The sequence below is a fragment of the Camelina sativa genome, chromosome 6 (genome assembly GCF_030686135.1).
Source record: "Camelina sativa cultivar CO46 ecotype springtype chromosome 6, ASM3068613v1".
In the NCBI taxonomy this organism is placed as follows: Eukaryota; Viridiplantae; Streptophyta; class Magnoliopsida; order Brassicales; family Brassicaceae; genus Camelina; species Camelina sativa.
Genome location: NC_141885.1, coordinates 13,254,887 through 13,265,000, shown reverse-complemented (window position 1 = coordinate 13,265,000; position 10,114 = coordinate 13,254,887). Strand labels below are relative to the sequence as shown.

At 34.9% G+C, this 10,114-nt stretch overlaps 2 protein-coding genes across 2 annotated transcripts; one reads left to right on the top strand and one right to left on the bottom strand.

Moving 5' to 3' along the window:
* The first annotated feature begins 4,522 nt into the window (after positions 1–4,522).
* Positions 4,523–5,779, top strand: LOC147942522 (uncharacterized). The gene is made up of 3 exons (XM_087456098.1): positions 4,523–4,634; positions 4,779–5,005; positions 5,207–5,779. Exons 1-3 carry the CDS (start codon positions 4,523–4,525, stop codon positions 5,777–5,779), a joined length of 912 nt encoding a protein of 303 aa, XP_087312224.1.
* Positions 5,780–5,945: 166 nt separating this feature from the next.
* LOC147942521 (uncharacterized) lies at positions 5,946–9,413 on the bottom strand. The gene is made up of 8 exons (XM_087456097.1): positions 8,513–9,413; positions 8,316–8,348; positions 7,938–8,047; positions 7,569–7,841; positions 7,172–7,335; positions 6,987–7,115; positions 6,610–6,789; positions 5,946–6,060 (listed from the first exon to the last, which is right to left on the bottom strand). The coding sequence occupies exons 1-8, from the start codon at positions 9,411–9,413 to the stop codon at positions 5,946–5,948; spliced, it is 1,905 nt and encodes a 634-aa protein (XP_087312223.1).
* Between the last annotated feature and the right edge of the window lie 701 nt (positions 9,414–10,114).

Here is a 10,114-nt window from a genome sequence, read left to right as displayed (position 1 = left end):
TGGTGGCTAAAAAAGAAGAAAATAAAGATTTGATTTATCATATTATTGTTCGTTTCGATTGTAATTTTGAACTTACTCTAGAGAAAAAGTTTTGTTTTTGTGCATTTTTAAAATTTATACAAAAAAAATTATTGTTGAATTGTCGAATGTCGAAAGTAATTTTTGTTTACAATTATTATATTGATGTCACATTAAGATGAAGAAGAACTAATATGTGTTCATGTTATGTTTATCTTTCTCATGATTGTAAGCTTTTCCAGAAATCATTCCAACTGTACATTTTTCAAAATCAAGTTATAAAGAAAACTGATAATTTTCAAATATCAGAACTAGATTGAACTTATATTATATTAACCTAAGCCTATATGCTCTTAAATTATATATTTGTCAAAAATATATATCATAATTATTTTTTCTGTAAGAAAATATGTTATAATTTAGGGATATTTGGATGATTAGTGAATAACAAATTCTTTTAGATCTATCGTTTTAATTTCATTAAATTCAAATAGTCACTGATGTACACTATTTTTTTTGGCAACACTGATGTACACTATTATTTTGTAATTTATCTTTTCAAATCATATTAAACGGGATCAATTATACTGTTTTATTTTGACATTATTTTAGTTTAGTTTAATGGCTTGTTTTATCTGCCTTTTTCATTTTATTTACTTCAAAATTATTTTATTTTTTTCATATAAAATTATTTAAAATATACATATATTTAAGTATAAGATAATCTTGCCATTTTGAAATGTATTTTTTATTGTTAAAGTACAAAAAAACCATTTTAAATGGCTTCTTTTTGGTTTGCATTATCTAAGAAGATTACTAAAACAATGACTATAAGGCTTTGTTTTTGACAGTTTTTATGTCTTTTGCTCTGCTTTTGACCAAGCTTCTAAATTTCCAACTTTTGTATATGATTTGTTCTTTGTTAATTTATCAATTTCAGATTTTAAATATGTGTCTTTTACTTGACTTGAAAGTTTCAAAAACGATGAAGATGTTTATCATCTTAAATGAGTAGATGGTTAGCGTGATTTTATCGTTATTTACCAAATTTCTTTCCAAATAAACATCTTCTACTCAGTGTGGTACATACTCTTCGTTAATTTGTTAATACATGGATTATAAATAGGAAATTTGGCTGAACTAACCAATTTTTTTTTTTAATTCACTTCATAACCATACAAACCATAAAAAAATTATAATATTCTCTGTATTTTATATAGTTATAAAAATAAACCTCTCCTATCAACCGCCACCTCGACCTCCACCTCCACCCCTAGCCACCACTTTCTCTGGCCGTCACTCATAACCATCACCAACCACAGCTCGTGAGCGAACCATTGTAGATACCAAAGTTAAAGTTAAAGGACTTGATACCAATTTTTACAATTTCAACGTTATATATAAACTACAAGTGTGCACCTCGAAAACGAATTTATCCTATATATTGACATCTTTCCATGCAAAACTTTCATCATCTGACCTTAATGATAAGCAACTAGGTTTAAATTAAGTATCTGAGATCATGACCACTCAACTGACAATATCAAAAGTCTTCTTGCTCCTACCGACACATCTCAACGCTATCTTGTCGATAATTATAACAACCAGATTTAGTTGGTTCATTTCTCCCGCAACCAGATATAGTTGTTTATATGTTTTTAGTTCCAGTAAAACATACCATTTGTGTTTTGTATTGAAAAGATTAATATTTGTTCTTATGAATTACCATAAATGATTACGATACCGAAGAGGATAGAATGTTCTTCACAATTGTTGAAGTGACATGACTTAATTAAGCTTATTAGATTCCAATATTTCCCCCACTCAGATTTTGTCGGTAAGCACATTTCTAATTAAGCTTATTAGATTCCGATATTTCCCCCCACTCAGATTTTTTATCGGCGAAAGTTATTTGCTGAAAATGATAGAAGCAACCGAATTTTTTTAAGGGAACCTTATTTATAATCATGGTACTTGACATATATGAATTTAAGTATTGTTTACTGTTATTGGATTTTGTTATTTAGGAAAGTATGTTCAAAAGTTTTAGAGTAGTTTACTACAAAAAAAATACTTACGGCTATACAGATTTTATTTCTTTATTTTAGAAGAGGATGAATGAAAAGGTTCATCTCTAGGTGTGAATCTAAGTATTGTTATTACTATAATTAACTCATTTTTAAAAGTAGAACTAGAAAATGACTAATGAGTAATTTATAGTTACAGTATAATTTAAGGAATTAATACTGTTTGAGCTAATAAAAGAATAAGTGACAATTTACCCTTAAAAAAACAAATTAAAAAAATTAAGATTCAATTTAGATTAACTCTAGGAAACTTGACTAAAAAAATCTTTAGTTGATTAAAAAAAAAAATAGAACAATATTTGATTGTCCAGTAGTTAAGGACCGTACCGTAGACCAAATATTGTCTTTGTCGTCCAACATAGACAGAATAATTTTCAGGAGAACTATGTAAAGTTGTAAACTACAATAATGAACTAGAATTGGTTCTCACTAAACCAAAAGGGGTTTGAAACACTTCCTTGGTCTACAATTTACTAAATTAGTACCACCTAATTGTTAATTAGGACGTATGATGTCCAATTAACAATTTACAGGTTTGACAACCAGTTTAGATGTTTAACCAAGTTGACCATCCCTTTCCTTTCCTTAACTTACTCTCTTCTTTTCTATATGACCCGAGAATAATGATTTACTTAGAGTCAAGATAATAAGGAAAACAAGATCAGTCGGGTTGAATTCTCATCAAAAATGAAGGAGAACGGGGGATTGGAGGTGGAGGAGCACGAGAGGTGGTGATGATCCATTGATCCTTTCAAAAATGTCGAAAATGTATATTTCTGGAAACTTACCAAACTTCCGGAAACAAATATAGCATTCTACGTGGAACTAAATTCATGATCATCATTCTTATTCTAGTACGATATGTTACATAATAGTTGCTTTCGTGGCTTATTCATCAAAAGAGCATCCACTGGCCTTAATGTGGTTATTAGTAGCTGGTTAACCTTAACCACAAAGTTGTTGTGGCAATCGGTATTGATATAGGTAGTACGAATAATTTAAATAACATATTCCCTACAAAAATAATATTCATTATCCTGAAATGGAGTAATATGCATCCCAATTCATTATCTGATATCAGATTATTGATGATTTTTGTTCTTTTATTTTACTATTAATAGTGAACAATATTATTGTTAATTATTAATGTCCGTACGGTAAGTAGCCCTTATCTCGGCATGATTTATGCACCTAAGCCTCCTGATTTTGTTACCAACAAGTCCAATACCAAGTTACCAACAAGTCCAATATCTATACCATAACCAACTTCAAATGTTAAGATAATAAAATATGTATTAGGTTCTAATGTGTTTTTTCTTTTTAAATAAAATGTAAAATTTTTTCGAAAATTAGGGTTCTACAACAACTGCATCGTTCGTTAAATACGGTTCATGTTACAAAAACAGAATTTAATGGAATTGAGGAACTTAGCTCCGCAACTGTTATCTTGATGCGAACGACTCCACCATACAGCCATTAAACTTTCCATCTCGCTAAAGTTGGATTGAGTAGATTCGATTTCTTACCTCCTGGTCAAGCCGTCTAATTAGCTGCGCCGGTGGAAGAGAGGCTTCACCATGACGTCTACCATTGCGTGTTTTAAACGCCGGTTCTATCGTGTTTTACACATATGTACACAGTATAGGACCTTGAGCTAGTCAGTATTTTTAATTTACAAATATAATATAGACTTTTCAACTTTGATTTACAGAGATATAAAAGTTTTCATTCTTTATATATATATATATATATATATATATATTAGTAAAAACTATAACAGCCAACACATAGTAGTCTATGTTGATGTGTTATTTACGATTATTATTCTAACAATATATTATGAACTTAATATTAAATTCATAATTAAAAAGGGATTATCTATAAATGTATGATATATTTTAATTTTTCATAAATATTGTGTTTTCTTTTAATAAAACGAATATATTTACGATGATAGTTCTTGCAATACTAATGTCACGTGCACCCATGTAATCGATATCACCATAAAGGGCCTAATTATTATCAGCTTCATGCTATCCGCATTTGCATTCCCGGTCAATTAACAGAAGAGGCCGAGAGATTCTCGTGGTTGCGGTTTGTATTACCGTGTGAGTCATGCTCAAGAAGTTAATTTCTGACTTAAGTCGTGCCACCAATTATGAGTGAAGTTAGAATGCATAGCAAGTTCATTTTCTACTCAACCAACTTAATGCGCCTAAATACGCAACTCATGAGAGCGATTAAATAGTTAGGCATTAGGAATGCTTATAGACGAGGTTACATTCTGCATTTTTTATTCTACAACCCAAAAAACAAAAGGCTTATTTCGAATTTGAGGTTTTCGATCGTGCGTTTTTTATATATATTATATTTATTTTTATCTCACATGATGTTCGCAGACATTATGATCTTTTTTGATGGTGGTAGCTGATTTTGCTAGCTGGTCAGGCTTATGTATGAATAGAGATAAAACTCAGTTGTTCTTCGCAGGCCTGAATAACACAGAGTCCTCTGCTATCACCAGCTATGGTTTTCCTGTGGGCTCTCTCGCCATCAGATACTTGGGACTCTTACTAATGCATAAATAGTTGCGGATTTCAGAATATGAGCCCTTCTTGGACAAGCTTGTGAGCAGTTTCTGATCTTGGGCTGTAAAGGCTTTATCATTTGTAGGAAGATTGCAGCTTCTAAAATCTGTCATATCCGATACGGCCAACTTTTGGATCTCTACATTCATGCTTCCCAAAGGCTGCATAAAACGGATTGAATCCCTCTGTAGTCGTTTCCTCTGGTCAGATAACATTGAAAATAAAAAAGGAGAAAAAGTGGCATGGTCCGTAGTGTGTTTGCCTAAGGCTGAAGGAGGCTTAGGGCTTCAGAGCTTTGCTGATTGGAATAAGGTGTTATGCTTGAGATTTATTTGGTTGCTATTCTCAGAAAATGGCTCTTTATGGGCAGCCTGGCACAAGTTCCATTATATGAGGAATGATACTTTTTGGACAGTGAAAGAAGCACCAAAACACTCTTGGACGTAGAATTCACTACTGAAGTTGAGACCTTTGGCAGAACAATTCATAAGATCTAAGGTGGGTAACGGTTAGAAAACTAGCTTCTGGTTTGATCATTGGTCTCCTCTCAAACCACTTATTAAGCTTCTAGGCACTGGAGGGCCTCGAGTTTTGCGCCTGCCATTAAATGCTACTGTCGGAGACACTTGTGATGACCAAGGTTGGATTCTTCCTGCCCCAAGATCAAACGCAGCTCTGTCGCTTCATGTGCACCTTACCTCCATTCAGCTTCCAACCTCAAGCCACGTTCAAGACAAGTATTATTGGGCCATCGAAGGGGTCTCTAGCCAGGTTTACTCTTCGTCTAACATTTGGGAGATACGCAGGCCTAGACAAGAGGAAAAAGAATGCTCGACATCGGTTTGGTTTAAAGGAGCTATTCCAAAGCACACATTTAATATGTGGCTAGTACACCTAAACAGGTTACCGACAAGAGAGAGATTAGCTTCCTGTGGTCTAGACATATCCACTGATCACTGTGTCTGCTCAAGCAAAGAGGAGTCTAGAGATCGTCTTTTCCTTTTATGTTGCTTTGTTTCTGAGATTTGGAGACAAGTTCTCTCCACACTGGATACTCATCATAGTTTGTTCAGCTCTTGGCCATAGCTCCTTTCATGGATCAAATCACGCTCCCGCACAGCTCCGTCAACTCTTTGGAAGCTAGTTGTCCAGGACATTTTTCTTTGACAAATAAGGTATTGTCGGCATATGATTGGGTAAAACCATCATTCTGTAGAGCTTTTGAGAAGCAACGATACCATTGTCGAGAGGCCTACTTCAAGTTGTAGATATACTTGTTGAGCTTGTAGACTGCATTTGGTGGTAAGGTGCCAGAAGATGGTATGTATCCCTTAGGAAGACTCAGATATATCTCCTCATCAAGTTCACTGTGCAAAAAGGCACTTGTAACATCCATTTGGGCATGGATCCAACCCTTCTAAGCTGCCAGGTCTAAGACTAACTTCACACTAGCGAGTCTAGACAAAGGTGAGAAAGTATCAAAATAATCAACACCCTCTTGTTGTGTGAAGCCTTTAGTAACCAGACGAGCTTTATATCGTTCTACAGAGCCGTTCGCATGATATTTTATTGTGTAAACCCATTTACACTCCACCACATTCTTACCTAGTGGTAGTGAAACAACATTGAAAGTCTTGGTACGCTCCATGTTGCTCAATTCCACATTCATAGCCTGCGTCCACTTCAGAGATGCTATAGCTTGTTGAAAATTTTTAGGTTCTGTTTCGAGAGAAACAAATAGAATATAAGATTTATAGGGTGGTTTGATATTAGAGTAAGTGAGATAAGATGACAAGGAATAAGGAGTTGTAAGCTTTTTAGTGGTAAGAGAATGAGGAGAAGACAATGATGAAGAAGAAATTTGATTGAGAGAACAGTGATAATCAGAAAGATAACCTGGTGCTCTACATGATCACCTTGGCCTGACATTTGATGGTGAAACAATGGTCGTCTTGGCGGATAAAATCTCATCAACAGAAGAGTCACTAGTAGGATTTGCATTTGTAGATATGAGAGATGCATCAGATATGGATGCATGAGATGCACTAGATGTATGAGGACATGAGTATGAAAATAGTCTATATTGTGAGGAACATCTAATGGCAATATAGACATGTCAAAAAGATCAGTAGGACTAGGACCATTTTGAGTATCGACAAAAGGAAAAACATTTTCATGAAAGATAACATTTCGAAAAATGGAAATCAGATTACTATCTAGGTGAGGCACTTTGTAACCCTTATAACCAAAATAATATCCTAAAAAGACACATCTATCAGCTCGAGAACTAAACTTATGACGATCTTTAGGGATAGTGGAAACGTAACAGAGACAACCAAAAGATCGTAAAAAAGTATAATCTGGTTTCTTGTTGTTAAGAAGTTCATAAGGAGTACGATTCAACAATAAAGGAGAAGGTGTCCTATTAATAAGAAACACAACATTAAGGAGACACTCTGTCCAATATGCTAGAGGGACAATAGACTGAAAAAGAGAGCTCGAGCAACATTAAAAAGATGCTGATGTTTCCATTCAACAACAGAGTTCTGTTGAGGTGTATAAGAACAAGAGAATTGGTGAATCATTCCATGTGACTTAACTAGATCAGTGAAAGCAAGTTCGGTAGCATTATCAGTCCTAGTCTTTTTTAATTTTCGCATTATATTGAGTAAGAACATTAAAAGTTTGAAAAATGATAATAACATCATTTTTATTTCTTAATAGGTAAACCCAAGTAGCTGTAGTACAATCATCAACTATTATAAGGAAATATCTAAAACCTTCTATAGATTCAACAGAAAAAGGTCCCCAAATATCTAGATGAACTAAGTCAAAAGGAAAAGAAGGCAAATAATTATTAGATGTAAAAGGTAACCGTTTTTTGCTTAGCTAGAGGACAGACATCACAAGGAGTATCATTCCTAAGACTAGATAAAGGTAAAGTACCAGTGAGAAGCTTTACCTTGTCAGGGAATGGATGTCCAAGGCGTTGATGCCAAAGATGTCCATCTACTTCCAAGGATCCAGAAATATGACTAGATGCAAATGATGATGGCGGAGAGATGAGTGCAGACGATGAATCAAGCTGTAGGATGTAAAGATTATGCAACAAGAAGCCTTTACCAATCATCAAGCCCTGAATAGACTCCTAAAGATAACCTGAATCAAGAAAGAAATGAGCAGAGCCATGATTATGTTGTAAGAGACTATTAATGGAGATGAGATTAAATTTGAATGTTGGAACATGCAGAACATTATGCAAAATGAGAGTTTTTGTCAATTGAATAGTGCCACAATGTGTTATATCCATCTTAACCTCATTCGGTAATGACACTGTGACGCCAGAGACTGTAACTATTTCAGTAAAAAAGGTCAAGTCAAAGCAAACATGACTACTTGCTCCATTATCTATGATCCAACTACCATGAGGAATGTGTTTGGACAAAGAGGATAAACATTGATGTTGAAATGTGAGCCGGTTATTTTCAAAACGTAAAGATGAAGAAGAAAACGAAGAGGGAAAGGATAAAGGACTACCAGATATAGATTGAATAGCCATAGCACCATGTTCTATAATAGACGAGACTTGAGAAGATGAAACTGGACTCTCTCAAGTTTTAACCTGAGCATTCAGCTGTTGGAGAAGGGTTTGTATCTGATCACCAGTTAGAGTACTAACATCAAGGTTAATAGCACGAGTAGACTATGGATAAGAGGGAGTCTACTATGTGATCACATTAGCAACCGCATGTGTCTGAGGACAAGGAAGGTTAGATGCATGTCCTCGAGACTGAGTTATCGGTGCAGAGGAACACTAACTTGCCGAATAATTAGCGAATCCTGGTATATAACCTGGTGGATAACCATGCAATTTAAAGCATTTCTGTACTACATGTCCAGTCTGACCACAATGAGTGCACAGAGGCCTAGATCCTCTAGGACGATAACTGTTCTCAATAGCAGCATAGGCAACATTGTCATAGGGACCTGGATAAGGAACATTGTCTTGAGGAGGAGCTGAAGTTTGAAAAATCATGCTATCAGGCTTCGGTTTGATAGTCTTCTGCCTCTCATCAGAGGTGACCATATTAAAAGCTTCCTCAATGCTTGGAATAGGCTTCAACATCAGAATATGCCTGCGAGTAGACTCATACGACTCATTAAGCCCCATCAAGAATTCAGTTACTCGACTTCGTTCCTGTAGCTTCTCCCATAAAGCGGTTGCATTACACTCATATTTACCACAAGTGCAGACTCGTAACTCAACATAGTTTTTATACTCCTCCCATAAGTTCACTAAAAGAGTATAGTAAGAAGTAACATCCAATGACCCTTGCTGAATATAATTCAACTTCTGTTCTATCTCAAAAACCCTTGGAGCATCATCTTGCTTAAAACACGACATCAAATTCTTCCAAATACCCTCTGCTGTAGATATGAACAACAAGCTTGCTCCAATTTTCTTATCAACCGAATGAATGATCCATGTGGATACAATGTCATTGCAACGTGACCAAGAACCAAAATCATGGTGATCATCAGGAGGTTTCTTGATCGTTCCATCAATGAATCCAAGTTCATTCCTAACATTAAGAGCTACTCGAACTGACCTTCGCCAAGAATAGAAATCAGCTCCAGACGTGAGACGATCAGATACGATGCTCATCCCTGCATTATCCGAGCTATGCAAGAAGAACAGATTCTCAGTCGGAGTAACCATGATTCAGATTTGAGACAAGATTGTGCTATAGAAGACAAAAACCCAAGCTCAATCAAACAAAAGAAACAAGATTAAACCTAATAAGACTTGGGTAATCAAAGAAGAGCATAGAACTAACACAATCGTAACAAGATTCACAACAAAAGATGAGAATTTTGAAGATTTGATGCACACATTGGATATGAAAAAGAACAAGAAAATTGAAATCGGAGCTTTGAAAGATCGGTTAGAAGCAAAGAAGAAGATAAAATGTAGCTTAATCGAAGATAAGAGAGCTTGAATCGAAGATAAGAACATAATCAAAGCTCAGGATCGCCATCAATGGCGTTTGAAAAAAAAAAGTTTGTTATGCGGAAGAAGAAATGAGAAATTGAATTTACTTTGATACCATATTAGTAATGGGTCTAACTCACTCCCAAAAGCTAGCTCAAGAGAGTAGGTTTGCCCCACACTGTATATATTGACCAAAGATTTAGTTTTCTTCCGATGTGAGACTCTAACAACTCATTCTAGTCCTGTTGGACATGATCATAGCCGTGTTATTCTTTTGAAAAATATCATCCTAACTCACATCCCAACTGAAAGCTAAACCTTTTGCATAGCCGTGTATCAAGTGATGTGAGTTAACTTAGTTCTCGCCTTAATGGTCGATGTACTATCCTACCTTACTTTCATCACAAACTCATCAAAAATATTTCCCT

Excerpts from the sequence above, each read along its gene's own strand:
- LOC147942522 (XM_087456098.1), top strand. The coding sequence starts at position 4,523 with ATGGTGGTAGCTGATTTTGCTAGCTGGTCAGGCTTATGTATGAATAGA. Across the intron at positions 4,635-4,778 it reads CTCTGCTATCACCAGCTATG|GAAGATTGCAGCTTCTAAAA; the intron begins GTTTTCCTGTGG and ends TATCATTTGTAG. Across the intron at positions 5,006-5,206 it reads GCTTTGCTGATTGGAATAAG|AAAACTAGCTTCTGGTTTGA; the intron begins GTGTTATGCTTG and ends GGTAACGGTTAG.
- LOC147942521 (XM_087456097.1), bottom strand. The coding sequence starts at position 9,413 with ATGGTTACTCCGACTGAGAATCTGTTCTTCTTGCATAGCTCGGATAAT. Across the intron at positions 7,336-7,568 it reads CTCTAGCTAAGCAAAAAACG|ACTAGGACTGATAATGCTAC; the intron begins GTTACCTTTTAC and ends AAATTAAAAAAG. Across the intron at positions 6,061-6,609 it reads CCATCAAATGTCAGGCCAAG|TGAACTTGATGAGGAGATAT; the intron begins GTGATCATGTAG and ends CTTTTTGCACAG.